Source organism: Oncorhynchus clarkii, chromosome 1 (genome assembly GCF_045791955.1).
Source record: "Oncorhynchus clarkii lewisi isolate Uvic-CL-2024 chromosome 1, UVic_Ocla_1.0, whole genome shotgun sequence".
In the NCBI taxonomy this organism is placed as follows: domain Eukaryota; kingdom Metazoa; phylum Chordata; class Actinopteri; order Salmoniformes; family Salmonidae; genus Oncorhynchus; species Oncorhynchus clarkii.
Genome location: NC_092147.1, coordinates 33,461,489 through 33,478,212, shown reverse-complemented (window position 1 = coordinate 33,478,212; position 16,724 = coordinate 33,461,489). Strand labels below are relative to the sequence as shown.

Below are 16,724 nucleotides of genomic sequence, written 5' to 3'. Positions count from 1 at the left end.
TTGTTCAGTATCATTTCTAACGTTGTAAATGATTTAGTATATTTGTTTGCTAAGTGCAGTACCCTCAGTTTTTGGTATGTCGGTTATAGTAAAGGTTTCCCTATGAATTGGCCCTATGATATCAGAATTAGAATGTATGCTGTGGATATAGGCCGGTGTTAGATTTTAGAGAATATGAAACTGCCTACTTTAGAAGCCAGTGCGTCATCATCTAGCTTCATTTTTGAGTATTTTACATTACATCTCAATCCTGTCCAAAATCCTCCTGCGGTGTAAATATGATAAATTAACAGCTAATAAACATGCTTGATACCTGATTGATTATGGATATGAATTTATTGATATGGCAACAGTTCTTTTCACCTTGTACGTGTACTGTAGAAAAACAATACATGTTCAGGAACCAGAGCTCCCCCTAATGGTACAATTCTTAGCAGATTTAGGGGTGTCGTATTTCACACTAGCATACTTAATGCTAATCTGTAAGGATTGGGTAGATATTCAATATGGAAATAGCTACACCTCTTAACTAGATGGGAGTTTCACTATATCACTAACATCCATATTTCTTCCTTTCAGTGCATAGAAGGAAGGGGAATGGGGAGTACCTAGGGGTAGGGGCTATGGGTTCATTTGGAATTAGGCACAAGTCCCCCATGATGCCTAAAATAGATCAGTCCTGTAGAGCTGTTTTTCTGCACACAGTTCCATGTAAGCCCTGCTTGGACTGTCTATGGAGAAGAGGCTTTATAACTGACCTTGTCTACTCTCACACGGGGATCGAAGCTGGATTTTGGATTTATGCACGTTTGGGATGTCATTGTTAGGGGTCCAAGCAACATAGTTGCTGTGGACCAATTGCATTTCTTTCTTCTTTTGTGTGGCCACTGGTGTGTGGCATTCAGCTAGTATTACAGCTGCTGCTGCTGCTGCTGCTGGACTGTTATCTTATCAGACATGTGACTCTGAGCTGCGATGGATCAGGGAGATAAATGTGTGTTAGGACCCTCGAGTGTCTGTTCAGTGTTCAGTGTGTTTCCTTCATGCTCTGTATTGTTGTTGTGTAATGCAAGCCCTTCTCCTTGAGTTCTCTATAGCAGGAGGTTGTTCAATGTTTCTAGGATCTAAGTTTAAATCTGGGTTTCTCTCAGTTAGTGGCTAACATATGCCTGTTTTTCTTCCTATGACAAATAGTTATACAATATTAGCATAATTGGTCAAATGTATGACATGAATCTTTAAAAAATGACACAGATATATTTTGGCTAGAACCTAACACAGTTTTGAGAGACAGAAAATAAGATCGATTTGTGAGATAGATGAGGTAACGCCCTTTAATATTAGTAAATCATATTTTCCCCTCAGTATGATAAGTCATCTCAGACCGTATGTGAAAGTTGTGGTGCTGTGGATCAGCGGGTGGTTGAAGTATGCGTTAGAGAGGGTGTGGAGAATGCCGTTCTCAGTGCCACACACCTGGGTGACATCACCAGGCAACTCAGGTGAAGGACTGTATGACAGGTTGTCAAAGGAGTGGCTAACCAATGAGGTGTATCGTACCTATCACCATGGAAGTGGAACAATGGTTACAGTCCAGACCAGCACACATGCCTTCTACGTAAGTTAACAGCTGCTGTATGTCATCACATCATCCCTGCATTGCCTTTAGAAATGGTACACCTCACTTCACCATAATGGAGATTGTCTCATCAGACATACTGCAGAATTTTTCCATAACTTGACATAATGACAAAGATAACATTCCATCTATGTTTTTTGTTCTTTCATCTGTGTGTATAAGGTGAACCTTGGTCGACTGACTGACTGTAGTGAGTACTTCAGAGCCCTGTCCCAGTCCAGTATGAGAGAGACCACAGAGAGCCTGATTGTCCTGGACCACATTCCATCCTCAGTCTTCCATTCCCTCCTAGAATTCTGCTTCCGGAATGACTTCAGCGTTCCCCCGGAGGAGTTGGGAGAACACATCCAAGTGGGTGGACATCTTATTCCCCATATATCATACTTATTTTCCACTCATATGGAAATGAATCTGTCCCAGGCTGGCACATCACACAGAGCACCAGCAATTTATTGTTTGAAATGTTGTATGTATGATAACTCAATTTCTCTGTCTGATTCTGGAGGTGGGAAGCTACCTGCTGGCTGAGGCCTTTGTGTCACAGTGCCTGTTGGCCCTGTCTGGTGTTCTAACCCCAGACACCTGCCTGTCCTACCTGGCTCTGGCCCGGGACATCAGCTGTACTGAGATGGAGACGACTGTGTTCTCCTACCTCAGCAGACACCTTCTGGAGCTGTCTCACCTCACCAGGTACAGCATGACATTCCCCAATACTTGACCTCATTTAATCGGCCTACTTCATGGGTTTCAAGTTCCACACCAAGCAAATAATCTTCAGCTGCAAGGAGTGAACTCTCCTTTCAACTGAAAATTGATTATTCTTCATATTGTGAATGCATGGCCAGGTGTTTGCCGGCTGAAGACAGGGCTGAACTGACCCGTCTGAGGTGGCAGGGTGATCTCCGGCTCTGCTGCGTGAGGAAGGAGAACCTGACCTCCTGGAATGACCTAGAAACAGAAGCCGCCCGCCACCTCTTCACCCTAGATGGATCAGAGGTCACTGGTGACTGGCGTCCACTAACAGAGCTCCCCTTCATGGCTGATAAGTGGTGCTTCACCACGGTGGTTCTACTCAACTACCTCTACCTCATCGGTGGCTACAGGCAGCGGGCCAAGAGGGGCTGGGAGTTCAAAATGGCCTCCTTTAGGTACAACCCCTTCACCAACACCTGGGTCTCCACTGCACCTCTCATCAAGGTACAGGAAAGACATCCACCTCATGAAAATCAATCATTGTTAATCATTGTAATATAAAATGTATATTAAGTGTCTATATCTGTTGTCTTCCCGACAGCACAGGAGGCATTTCAGTGCGGTGTCATGTGATGGCTGTATCTATGCTGTGGGAGGCTGGTACTTGGACTCTTTGGTAACTCCGGACTCTAGCACAGCCCTCTACACTGCTGTGGAGCGATACCACCCCAGGGACAACACATGGACGTAGGATACAGCTCCTACCTGGATGTGTATTCTTATGTTGCTACTTTGGCTGTCAAACGATAAAAACATTTCATCGTCTTAATCACAGTATTTGCTGTGATTATTTACTCGCGATTAATCACAAATTCAGAATTGGAAGATCTTTTTTTTTATATACAAAAAGCATTACAAGAATATCGATGTCTTGATTTTGTCCAAAGTAACTCGAGTTGACGGATTAACTCTGACAGCCCTAGCTGCTACTGTACCTCTTAGTCTAACCTATAGGTTTGTGTGTGTTCTCTGCTGCAGGTTTGTCTCCTCTCTGCCTCTGACTGACTTACAGTTCACCATGTCCCTGTCCCATGACCTCCCTCTGGCCACCAGCCTGGGCTCCCGTCTCTATGTCCTGGGGAACATCCAGAGGACTGGAGAAAAGCTGCTTCTACAGTATGACACCAGGCAAGGTAAAGCAGTATCAATCTTGAGTGGAGTTGTTCCTTGCAACCTTACATGTTGGTCAATTGCAGGCTGTAGTCTAATCAATAACAGCCTTTGAGCCCCTATCACACACATACAAACACACACAGACAGACATGAACACTCCTGTTTTCTCTGTCTTTCCCAGACTTATGGTCTGAGCTGCTCCCTACCCTAACCAAAGCCAACGCTGACCTCCCCAGCCTCTACTTCCTGGGTGCCACGGACCGGCTGTTTGTGATTGGAGGAAACAACTCAGAGAATGTGGTGACATCATTCTGTGTGGAGTCTGGGAAGTGGGGGCAGGTGAGACCACCACCTAAGCGTTATCTTGAATGAGATTAAGTTGCTTTAAATGCCATAGGACTATCTATCTAATCCTCCTGTTTCTGGTCCTAGGTGAAAGGGGCTGAGAAGGTAGCATTAGCTGGACAAGGGACAGTGCTGGGTGACCAGGTGTACATGCCAGGTATAGAACACAACGCTGCTGTAAGGCTGGATCTCCACTCCCTATCTCTCACTGTCCTCCCTCCTCTACCCATCTGCATTCGCTATGAAGCCCTCCTTCACCTTTCCTTCTAAAACAACTTTCATCAATTAGTCTGATTTGACTTGCCTTGCTGTTTCTGGGGTTTAGGTCAGGGTTTTTTGTTTAGTGCTTCTGGACAAACGCAGACTCATCATCAAGGGGGTCTTTGCTACATGTGGACTTCACCATTCTGTGTCAGCAACAATATGCCTTGTCCTGCTTTCACTCTGCCTTACATGACAACTTTATTAACTTAAGTAGGCCTAATCTACAGGAGATAACTCACCGGACCGATTGTCCCCCGGCTTGTGTTCAGTTTGCAAATTACAGCCAAGACTGTTCAGAGGTGCTAAGTACTCTCGCCAGCAGATGCTAGACAATCCTACCGGTCTGGTCGTCTCTTAAATCTTTACCCGGAGGAGGATGGGCTCCCAATCTCATTTTCTTCTTAGTCAGGTTCCTTTTAAAGGTTTCCTAGGGAGTTTTTCCCAGTAACCACGTTTCTTTCCAGTTTTTATGTGAGTGAAGTTATACCATATAAATTTAAAAAATCACGAGAGCTGTGGTGGAAACAGGAAGTTTTGGTACAATTGTATAAATGCCGACAGATCATTTGTGCGTTCGACGTGGTGGGATCTTTTTGTGTTGGTAAGTTTCATTATGGCGTTGCAGTGGAAACAACTTAATGCGCAAGTATTGATATATTATAACAATATCGAAGGTAACCTGGAGTCACGTGTGATGATATGGTGTGTGGTCCTACTACTAAGACTCGGGAAATCGTGCAGTTTATTAGGATATAGATGAAATCAGTTCTGATGAATTTCACAACAGTGTGCGGTGATGAGTTTGATGCGCCTTTCCAATAAATGTTGAGTGTGACATGATGATTGATGCTTGACTGCCATTTGACAAATAAAGATATTTGGTCTCTTATCCATAATAATCTCATCATGTAGACTCACTAGCCTACCCGTACATTGTGCACAGCCTACCCGCACTCTACAGTATCTGCCAGCTCTTGTGTAGAGCGCACATGCTAAGTACAGAGTAGGCACATTTGCTATTTAATGCAACAGTTTTTATGACAAAATTATCGGTAGAATTTGATAGGCATAGAAACACAATGAACTCTAGATATTTATTCAGTACATGAAAGCTTGTGTGCACTACATCATTAGTGTACACTACATCATTAGTGTGCACTACATCATCACATACTGATTTTTAACAGAAACATGTCCGTTTGGTGGAAAGACCACTGGTGGGACAATTCAGACATTTTCTTTATGCAGAATTCGGAGTATCCGTTGCCAATTGGATTGAAATATAGCTACTATTACCTTTGTTTACTCTTTTGGGAGGTTTACTTACTTATAAGCACTTTGTGACAGATGTATTTGTGATATGGAGGTTAAAGGAGAATTAACTGCTTGGTTGACTGCCTAAAGCTTAAAGCCTGTCAAACCATAAAAACCAGTGTGTCCACAGACGTAATGATAGAAAAACGGAACATGGCGGGCTATTACGTAACACAGCAACGATAGACACACTGTTCACAGAGATATGAAACTCGCCTCAAAAGTTGCCTTATAACTATGAATTATTAACCATTTGTCACCGGGTACCACGGCCAAAACGTAATATATACGTAAATAGATTGATGAATAAACATCAGGTGTTTCTAGTAGTACTCTGTAGGGGTTTGAATGCTATGTGGTCAGCAGGCACACAAGGATACAGTCTAGCTCCAGATGGTGTCCAGTTGCAGAAAGGAAAGGGGGTAGAATTTTGCTCCCAGTACCTGAGGAAAGCCGCTTCAAGGGCATAGGAGTCACAGACAGACAACAGAGGCAGCACACACACAGAGAGCTCAGCTCTGGTCCAGAGGAATTCCACTGTGAGAAACCAAAGTCACTGTCTTCTTCTGTTTCACTTCAGCCAAGCTTGAATTGAATCGATTTTCAAGGTATTGAATTACTGAATGTTTGGTTTTTGGATTGTTATTATGTATCAACTATTTGGCTACTGTAGCTGTCTATGTCTCTGAGAAACACTAAGTATGTAGTACTGTACTAGTGTAGTTAGTTACCATATAGATTTGTTGCTGGTGCTGGGTTGGGTGTCACCGTCTAGGCACCTGAGAGCTATAGGAAACATTTCAGATGCTTGACAAACAAAAGCAAGTCAAAAGTTAGTTATTCTCTAGCCCCCTTGTGCCACACAATAAGTGTGTGTAATAGGCTAACGGAAAGTTAATTCATAGGAAGTCTGCATTCTCACAATTGATTTGAAAAAGTAAATGTTAACTGAAGGAAATTAATTGTCTCATTCTTCAGTTGATATTGTTAAAATCTAAACTTTTAGCTGACCGGACACATATTATAAAGCTATACTGGAGAAATATCCATTTGGCACTGATGGCACTGTATTATGTATTTGGCACTGTATTATGTATTTGGCACTGTATTATGTATTTGGCACTGTATTATCTATTTGGCACTGTAATATGTATTTGGCACTGTATTATGTATTTGGCACTGTATTATGTATTTGGCACTGTAATATGTATTTGGCACTGTATTATGTATTTGGCACTGTATTATGGCCCTGATGATCAAACCTAACCTTTTTTATGAGTACATCATGCAAAATGTTTCGTTATGTGGTCAGTGGTGTAGTAGGCTGCTCTTCCTAGTCTGCAGTGTTTATATTTATAAACCGGTTCCACTTCTGAGCGCATGCCAGTAACCCAGGCTACACCGGCCTCTATATCTGCCATTTCAACTTTGCCCTACTTGGCTGCCGGGCACGGCATATGACATGGAAAAAGGAATTCAAGCCCAACTTGTCAGTCAACCGGGCCACAACATAAACAGACTTATGACCTCCACATACAGTTAGAAAATATTTAACTAATCCTTGAAATTACAAAAGGGCTGCCTATGGCTATTTCTTAGTCATTGTTTCCATGAGTCTATGAAAATGAAGGTTTCTCTCACCTGAGAGAGGTTCGACTACATTCCTGCATGCATCCATTCCCAACCGTCAGCCTAAAGTTGGTTTGGTTTTAACCATGAGGCTAGAGCAATAGTAATGGCGTCTTTTAGTAGGCACTAACTCCGCCATGGCTCGTTGGCCAATGCCTATGGGGAAATTACTGTTTTTTTGTGTGTTTTTGGATAAACGCCAAAAATAGGTCTGTGGTTAACACAGGCTTAGGAGATCTATACGTTTTGTTCCATGATCTTCATCGGCTAACGTAACTTTTTGTGAATTTCGAAGCATATATGTAATCAAAACAAGCACATAAAGGCTTCATATTCATAAAGGTCATGTTAACTGACTGATGTTATCTCATTAAAAAAAGTATATGATCTCCTAAAGGCACATACATAGGTTCCGTTAGGTCCTATCCGAACTCGGCTAGTAGAAGTGAACGTCTGTTCTCACATACTCCTTAAAAAACATTGTTTGTTAAACTAGAAAAAAGCAGCAATATTACTGTTGTTTGTCTCTAGAGCCACCATGGCAACAACATTTTCATGCACTTCCTCAAAATAGTCAGAATGAATCAAAGAAAAATCAAGAAATCTGTAATACGTTTTTACGTTTTACATCTACCTAAGATGTTTGGTGCAGTACTTCTCAGGTGAAAAATTGTGCATGAAAACTAGTAGTGCACATACAGTAGGGCCTAGCTGCTGCTTAGCTCTCTTGTCTCTCGTTGAATGACAGCAAACACTTCATTGAACAATCCCGTCCATATGTCCTACCCCTACTGTTGACCAATCACCAATGAAGGGGCGTAGACATCAGCTACCAAACTTCAACTTGCCTCAAGAAAGATGTGTGTGGCGAAGAGCTGGAAAAAAACCTGCCGAACACCGAAATTAACAAAAACGCCACAAAATGGCATCAGAATATATTTGTGAAACAGGCGTAAGCCTGTGTTAACTTTAGACCTTATTGCCGGCATTTATCCCATAACCCCATTCTTTCCCCATTCATATAAGAATGGCTGGAACCAACCAGAAATAACTCATTTCCTGGTTATTAGGAATATAAACAGACATGCTCTATTTGATAATTGCGCAAAAAAATAAGGATTTAATATTTTAAATATATTTCCACACTATGAAGTTTAAATAATACTGTGAAATTGTGAAAATTAAGATGATGTTCTTTTAGTGTATGAGCTGTTTGAAAAGCCTGACTGACATTTTTGCTTGTTTTGCATGGGTGGGGTTTTGAACCACCGGTGACAACACTAATATTGAATCCTACTACACCGGCTTTGATGCTCGTCGGATGTGGCAGGGCTTGAAAAATATTATAGACTACAAAGGGAAACCAGCTGCCCAGTTACGTGAGCGTACCAGACGAGCTAAATGCTTTTTATGCTCGCTTCGAGGCAAGCAACACTGACTCATGCATGAGAACACCAGCTGTTCCGGATGACTATGTGATCACGCTCTCCATAGCCGATGTGAGCAAGACCTTTAAACAGGTAAACATTCGCTGTTCTACCTCTCCCTGGCCAAAACTGTAATACCTACATGTTTCATACAGACCCACACAGTCCATGTGCGCAAGAAAGTGAAGGTAACCTGCCTAAATGATTACCGCCCCGTAGCACTCACGTCGGTGGCCATAATGTGCTTTGACCAGCTGGTAATGGCACACTTCAAGACAATCATAACAGAAGCAAGACCCACTCCAATTCACATACCGCCTCAACAGATCCACAGATCGTGCAATCTCAATCGCACTCCACACTTTCTTTTCCCACCTGGACAAAAGCAACACCAATGTGAGAATGCTTTTCATTGACAACAGCTCAGCGTTCAACACCATAGTGCCAATAAAGCTCTTTACTAAGCAAAGGACCAGCGACTCCTGTGGCGGGCCGGGCGCAGTGTGCGCTAACCAGGTGCACAGTGTTTCCTCCGACACATTGGTGTGGCTGGCTTCCGGGTTGGATGCGCGCTGTGTGTTAAGAAGCTGTGTTAAGAAGCAGTGCTGCTTGGTTGGGTTGTGTTTCGGAGGACGCATGACTTTCGACTTTCGTCTCTCCCGAGCCCGTATGGGAGTTGTAGCGATGAGACAAGATAGTAACTACTAACAATCGGATACCACGAAATTGGGGAGAAAAGGGGGTAAAATTCAACAACAAAAAAACAAACAAAAAAGTTAATTAAAGAAAGTGTTACTACTTCACAGACAGTATCTCTTCACAATCATTACCAATTTGGGGTAAAAAAATTGACCCCTGTTCGCGCTTTTAAGATAAAAATGCGTTGGCTCATTTAGGGTTAAAAAAGTTGAACGCCTCTGTCTATATCTCTCTTTTTTTAACAGGGTCTTCGACGTCACCGGGATGGCAGAGGCACATCAAGCAGTTGGCTTCCAGTTCACCGTCACCCCAGACGGGATCGACCTCCACCTGAGCCGCGAGGTACTCAAACACATCTACCTGTCGGGAGTGACGTCATGGACAAAGCGCGCCATAAGATTTAAAGTTTGTTTTCCAATTATTAAGTAGCCCTACAGTTATTACCAATCCTGGACATGATAGCTAGCTTGGTGTTTGTTGCAGTCCAGCAATAAAATAAATTAGTCAAGTTATTATTATTGCCTTGATTTATTCAGGTGTGTGTAGCCTACTGCTGAGCTGGGACAAATGCTTGCACATCTAGGAATAGCCTAGTTGGTCTGTTTGTAGGGTAACTACCTAAATGAACATTGAATTATATGATTTTATTTCAGAATGGGATATTGACAGGGGTCTACCCTGCCAGCCCATCCAGTTTGCTGATCGTTGTGATAGCCATAATGAGCACCATATATGCCAGGATAGACCCATCACTGGGAATGATAGACACCATCAAGAGGACCATGTCTGTCAGGTCAGTGAGCAAATAGCACAATGATGAACAGGCACTGTGGAACAACGATACATCTTCTTTTCGGCCTGTGGTTATCTGTCAAAATAATTTCCTTGTGAAGAACAATAAACATAATTTTGATTGTTTGATGGTTTGACTTTTTGCCTAATGCTATTTTGTTGTGATAAAATTAGGTAAAGTTGTGTTCTCTCCTGTGTCCAGTGGCTACATGACAGTGATGAGTGCCATTCCGTTTGAAAAACTATTTTTAAAAGTTTGCTTGCTGCAGTACCTGACTGGATTTTCTCCTTTCCACTCTCTCGTCTCCCCTCACTCCAGTGGCTACATGACAGTGCAGACCCAGACAGTGCTGAGTGCCATCCTGTTTTCCACAGGCCTGTGGCTCTCTCTCATCCTCATGCTGAGGTACATTCTCAAGGCCCTTCTCTCCTACCATGCCTGGATCTTTGAGTCCCACGGCAAAATTAGCTTCTGCACCAAACTCTGGCTGGTATGTCTGTTAAATGTCTCTATTTCAAAATCAACATGACCAAAAGTGCAGCTCACTCATAGCTCAGAATCAAGACAATATATTGTCTGAGCTCAGTATTGGATTATTCTGGCAATTAACCCAGTCATTGTGTTGTGTTGTTTCTCCTCAGAGTCTGGTGAAGATGCTCTCTGGGCGCAGACCTCTCCTCTATAGCTTCCAGACCTCCCTACCCAGACTACCTGTGCCTAGCGTGGATGACACCATAACCAGGGTGAGAGAAAGAGAGATGTTTATGTGTCTCATATGCTTGGTTGAAATACAATATCAAACTGATAATTTGTTCAGGAGAGACCAGGACCAGTATACATGTACACTACATATCGGTATTATATCATATAATCTCTCTATGACCTTGCAGTACCTGGAGTCAGTGCGCCCCCTGCTGGATGAAGAGCAGTACAACCAGATGGAGGTGGTGGCCAATGACTTCAAGAAGGACCAGGCACCCAAACTCCAGAAATACCTCATCCTCAAATCCTGGTGGGCTACTAACTATGTACGTATTCAGATTGTTTCAAAGTGCCATGTTAGGATACATTAAACAATAATGTTGGTAGCTTTATTTATAAAAAATAAATGACTGTATTACTGTTTTGGTGAGTGATGGAATTGCTCTTTAAAACAAAATAGTAGTCAAACAAATGATTGTAATAGATTGTTTTACCTGTTGCAGGTGAGTGATTGGTGGGAGGAGTACATCTACCTTAGAGGCAGGAGTCCCATCATGGTCAACAGTAACTTCTACTCCATGGTAAGACATGTCTGTACTGTACGTGTACTGTAGACATTATACAGGGAACATGGCATTAATTAAGATGCATCCAGTACCCTTCCCTAATGCTGTAATGATGATCTGATTTAGGATCTGCTGTACGTGACTCCCACACACAGACAGGCAGCTCGGGCAGGGAATGTTGTTCACGCTATGCTGCAGTACCGCCGCAAACTAGAGAGAGGAGAACATGCACCGGTAACGAAAACCCCTCTCTCTGTCTCTCTCACCGCTCTTCTATCCCTCTCTCCCTTCCCCTGGGAGTATTTAGGTACCTCCTCCATTCCCCTTGGACCCATGGCCCTCTCTCTACCCCTTAAATAACCCAGGTCATCTTCCTCCTCCTTCTCTGTTAACCTAAATCATCCTCCCACTGCCTTTGACTTATTTCTGCTCTACTAAAGTAACCCCACTCTCTCTCTTCTCTCTCTCTCTCTCTCTCTCTCTCTCTCTTCTATCTCTCTCTCTCTCTTTTCTCTATATCTCTCTCCCTCTCCATCTGTCTTTCTCTCACTAGTTGAGGGCTCTGGGGGTGGTGCCCATGTGTTCTTATCAGATGGAGAGGATGTTCAACACCACACGTATCCCTGGTATAGAGACAGGTGAGCACACTGCTGCCTGCTGGGGGCATAACACTATCAGACTATCGCTGGGTAGTTGCATGACTAAATATGAACATGCATTTGTGTAAGACACATCTTCCGACAATCGAAGACAAAAGCTATAAAGGAGCGTTATGTGCATCCCCCCCAACCCACAAATAATGTTCTATGTTCCATGATCCAGACTTTGTTCAGCACCTGAGTGACCGGAAGCACCTGGTGGTGTACCATAAGGGACGTTTCTTTAAGGTGTGGCTGTACTACGGGGGGCGTCACCTCTGGCCCTCTGAGCTGGAGACTCAGTTCCAGAGGATCCTCGACGACACCACCGAGCCACAGCCTGGGGAACTCAAACTGGCTGCCCTCACAGCCGGCAACAGGTATTCACACATATAGGCATGAAATGGCAAACACACCTGCACACACACTCACAGAGGGGTACATATACACCCCCCTTCCTTACACACACATCAGAAATAAAACAGCCACCTCTCCTCCAGAGTTCCGTGGGCGCGGGCTCGTCTGAAGTACTTCAGCCAGGGTGTTAACAAAGCCTCTCTGGAGGCCATCGAGACGTCAGCTTTCTTCCTCAGCCTTGACGACGAGGCACACGGTTACAACCCTGACAAGCTGAGGTCATTGGACCTATATGCCAAGTCCCTGCTGCACGGGAAGTGCTATGACAGGTGAGACAAACAGGAAGTGCTATGACAGGTAGGACAGGACAGGAAATGAGGAAGAAAGCATCTATTGTAAAGTAGGACTATTTTTCACTAAACTGTAGTTTAGTGGTAAATTGCTGTTCTGTGCACTGCCTTGTGATGAGTGTGTTACAGTGTTTAACCCGATATGCATTCTTTCTCTCAGGTGGTTTGACAAATCTTTCACTCTGATCGCTTATAAGAACGGTAAACTGGGGGTTAATGCAGAACACTCGTGGGCAGACGCTCCCATTATAGGACACATGTGGGAGGTAATAACCATATTATTGATGGTATTAATGATGTATTGCATTAATGAACAAACAAGTTTTTCTAAAACACATTATAAACTGGGTGGTTCGAGCCCTGAATGCTGATTGGTTGAAAGCCGTGGTATATCAAACCATATACCACGTGTATGACGTTGGTAACCAGTTTATAATAGCAATAATGCACCTCGGGGGTTTGTGGTATAAGGTCAATATACCACTGCTTAGGGCTGTATCCAGGCACTCCACTTTGCATTGTGCTATGAACAGCCCTTAGCCGTTGTAAATTGGTCATATACCACACCCCCGTGCCTTATTGCCTAAATATAGACTAAGTGTACAAAACATTAAGGACACTTGCTCTTTCCATGACACAGACTGACCAGGTGAATCCAAGTTAAAGTTATGATCCCTTATTGATGTCACTTGTTAAATCCACTTCAATCAGTGTAGATGAAGGGGAGGAGACAGGTTAGATAAGGATTTTTAAGCCTTGAGACAATTGAGACATGGATTGTGTATGTCTGCCATTCAGAGTGTAAATGGGCATGACAAAAGTGCCATTGAACAGGGTATGGGAGTAGGTGCCATGCGCACCGGTTTGTGTCAAGAACTACAACACTGCTAGGTTTTTCATGTTCAACAGTTTCCCGTGTGTATCAAGGATGGTCCACCATCCAAAGGACATCCAGCCAACTTGACACAACTGTGGGAAGCATTGGAGTCAACTCGGGTCAGTGGAATGCTTTCGACACCTTTGTAGAGTCCATGCCCTGACGAATTGAGGCTGTTCTGAGGGCAAAGGGGGGGTGCAACTCAATATTAGGCAGGTGTCCTTAATATTTTGTACACTCAGTGTACGACATTGTGATTAATTGGGATGTGTGTTGTGTGAGTCTAATGATTGTTGTGCTGTCTCTGTGTAGTATGTCCTAGCAACGGACTGCTTCCATTTGGGCTACACAGAGGAGGGGCACTGCAAAGGAGACATCAACAAGGGCCTGCCTCCCCCCACCAAACTACAATGGGACATTCCACTGGAGGTATGGCTTCTAATGTGTTAGGGATAAAAGTTGTAGCTTTAGTAAAGAGGAAATGGGATGAATGAAAATTCTCTCTGTAGAGTCAGTAACGCTAGTTTAGACTGTGTTGTGTTCAGTAGACCAGTCAGTAGTTTCTACAGGCTGCCCTGTGTCTTGTCTGACCCTGTCTGTCCTCTGGTCTCTCCTCGTCCCTCAGTGCCAGGAGGTCATTGAGGAGTCCTACATGGTTGCCAAGGTGATAGCTGATGACGTGGACTTTCATGGCTGTCTGTTTGATGAGTTTGGGAAAGGCCTGATCAAGAAGAGTAGGACCAGTCCTGATGCCTTCATACAGCTAGCACTACAGCTGGCCCAATTCAGGGTGTGTGTGTGTGTGTGTGTGTGTGTGTGTGTGCGTGCGTGCGTGCGTGCGTGCGTGTGTGTGTGTGTGCTTTCATCATGAATAGTCATGACACCTGACCTGATGTCAATGGATGATACCAGACAAACAATACAACACAATGATTAGGTTAACATTAACAACACAAGACACTATCAAGTCCATAGCAATGCATCTCAATGTATTTGTTGTCTATGTGTTGTAGGATAAGGGGGAGTTCTGTCTGACGTATGAGGCCTCAATGACCCGGATGTTCCGTGAGGGTAGGACAGAGACGGTTCGCTCCTGCACCTCAGAGTCCACAGCCTTTGTCAGAGCCATGGAGGACAAGAACACTGCGGTGAGGACACGCCTCGGTTAATCATGTCAGAGAAAATATAGAATGAACTAATGACAACACAAGAGCAGTAACAATCACCTTCCACTTACATGCTAGAACGTGCTAGACCATCAGACGGTTGACAGTATCTGATGTTAAACACAGTGTGGGTTCAGCACTGCAGGTCAGTAGTTCCACAGTCAGTAGCCTTGTCTGTGGGAGTTATTGATAGAGAGTGACATGATGTAACTTCCAGTAAGGCTCAGGTCACTCTGACTGAAAACTAGGTGACCAGGACCCAAATGTCTGTTTCTGGACTCTGATCTCTGAACTTGGCCAGCTACTGGCTATGTACTTTTTACTTTTGCTCCTGTGCTAACATACCTGATTTAGCTCATCAAAGTGCTGATAAACAGCTGATAGGTAGAATCAGGTGTGTCTGAGTAGGGCTGCACCGAATACCTGCACACTCAGTAGCTTTCCAGGTGGAGGGTTGGCCACCACTGCTCTATCTGTTGTGTTTTTGAGCTGTATCTAGGTTTTGATTGAATACCCTCTGTTTCTCTGTGGAAAGAGTGCCCAAAAGTTGGACCTCTTCCGGAAGGCCGCAGACAAACACCAGAACATGTACCGTCTGGCCATGACAGGCTCTGGCATCGACAGACACCTCTTCTGTCTCTACATCATGTCTAAGTACCTCAGCATCGACTCACCATTCCTCAAACAGGTGTGTGGGTGTGATGTTAACACCATTCTACATGTTAAATGATACTTTGGTGACCAAGTGAAATTATATCAGAGATTTACGCTTACCCCCTCACCCTTCTCCCTCTCCGTTTAGGTGTTGTCAGAACCCTGGAGGTTGTCCACTAGTCAGACTCCTCAACAGCAGCTCAACATGGTTGACATAAAGAAGTTTCCCAGATACGTGGGCGCAGGAGGGGGGTTCGGCCCTGTGAGTCAACCGCCCACACGCACATGCTATACACACGCACACAGACAGACATACGGTAATAAATTAGCTGGTACCAGAATCTCAAGTCTTACTGCCGTTGTGTCTTCTGTTACTTCTTCTATGTCTGCTTTTACTTTTATGATGTGGTCAGAGTTAGGGGTGAGTGGTACTGTCTCTCCTGCGCCCCCAGGTGGCTGAGGACGGCTATGGCGTCTCTTACATCATTATAGGAGAGAACCTCATCACATTCCACATCTCCAGCAAGTTTTCCAGCCCTGAAACGGTGAGACCACTGTCTAACACTACACAAACCTACTGAATCACACAGTATATAGCCCTCACATATTACCTTAATGGCAATCTGGGTGAATATTTATCAGGTTAAACAACTGTCTTGTTCTCTGTAGGACTCGTACCGCTTTGGACAGAACATTCGACAGGCCATGCTGGACATTCGTGCGCTATTCGACCAAAAAGACAAGAAGGAGAAGGAGATGTGATGAGAAGACAGTCTGGAAGGTCTTTATAGCCTTCACACCACATTTTTGTGCTCTGTGACTTTACAACATTGTTTCCCAAATGGCTGGTCACGACTAGTCTCTTCTGGGTAGCAACTTTAGACTGGGTTAAGTTATAAAGCTTCTGGATATCTACTCAGAGAGCAGGAGGAATTGCTTTGCAGAAGAATACATATTTAATAAAGCATTTTCACTATTTATATCAGACACTATCCTCTCTATAAAAGGGCAGTGAATTTTGAGTATAGTTTTGAACCGATTCTGGCAAGAGCAATGGAGCACATAATGCCTTGGTGGCCATATAGAACTATTATTAATGTGATTTTGATTGTAGTAGAATGATAAATGAATGTAGCCTTGTAAGGATAGGCCACTCATCTGTTTAGAGAGGTTATAGTATTTGCTTCTGATTGTAATATGTGTACACTTGTATATACCATTGTTTTGAGTATTTTAAGTGTTGTAATATAAGGTTGTATATCGGAATCTGTTATGCTTATGTATTTGTGTTTATTAGTATATTATAATAAAGGATATGTTGATTGTTCGACTTCTTCTTTGGACTCCAGGGCAGTTGGAAACCTCAACTGTGTGGCCAGCTGCTGCCATTGCCATGTATAATAGAGGAATTACATTCTGGTGTACAAGGTGGTTAGTT

General features: G+C 43.6%; 2 protein-coding genes across 6 annotated transcripts; both read left to right on the top strand.

Annotated features, from left to right (window-relative positions):
* The first annotated feature begins 577 nt into the window (after positions 1 to 577).
* Positions 578 to 4,359, top strand: LOC139406046 (kelch-like protein 42). The gene is made up of 8 exons (XM_071148513.1): positions 578 to 1,618; positions 1,802 to 1,990; positions 2,145 to 2,329; positions 2,485 to 2,836; positions 2,934 to 3,079; positions 3,371 to 3,525; positions 3,687 to 3,844; positions 3,938 to 4,359. Exons 1-8 carry the CDS (start codon positions 1,367 to 1,369, stop codon positions 4,118 to 4,120), a joined length of 1,620 nt encoding a protein of 539 aa, XP_071004614.1. The 5' UTR covers positions 578 to 1,366; the 3' UTR covers positions 4,121 to 4,359.
* Positions 3,975 to 16,613, top strand: LOC139406008 (carnitine O-palmitoyltransferase 1, liver isoform-like). 5 transcript variants are annotated; one of them, XM_071148480.1, is made up of 19 exons: positions 3,975 to 4,027; positions 9,429 to 9,588; positions 9,837 to 9,976; positions 10,295 to 10,466; positions 10,618 to 10,719; positions 10,867 to 11,004; positions 11,182 to 11,259; positions 11,371 to 11,478; positions 11,798 to 11,882; positions 12,067 to 12,262; positions 12,383 to 12,568; positions 12,750 to 12,855; positions 13,779 to 13,895; positions 14,092 to 14,256; positions 14,480 to 14,614; positions 15,168 to 15,320; positions 15,435 to 15,548; positions 15,739 to 15,831; positions 15,956 to 16,613. In XM_071148480.1, the coding sequence occupies exons 2-19, from the start codon at positions 9,448 to 9,450 to the stop codon at positions 16,046 to 16,048; spliced, it is 2,322 nt and encodes a 773-aa protein (XP_071004581.1). In that variant the 5' UTR covers positions 3,975 to 4,027; positions 9,429 to 9,447; the 3' UTR covers positions 16,049 to 16,613. The 5 variants fall into 5 exon arrangements, with proteins under 5 accessions (XP_071004581.1, XP_071004596.1, XP_071004574.1 ...); XM_071148495.1 differs by lacking the exon at positions 3,975 to 4,027 and adding an exon at positions 5,760 to 6,036 and having other exon boundaries at positions 14,092 to 14,130; XM_071148473.1 differs by lacking the exon at positions 3,975 to 4,027 and adding an exon at positions 5,760 to 6,036.
* Positions 16,614 to 16,724: the final 111 nt, after the last annotated feature.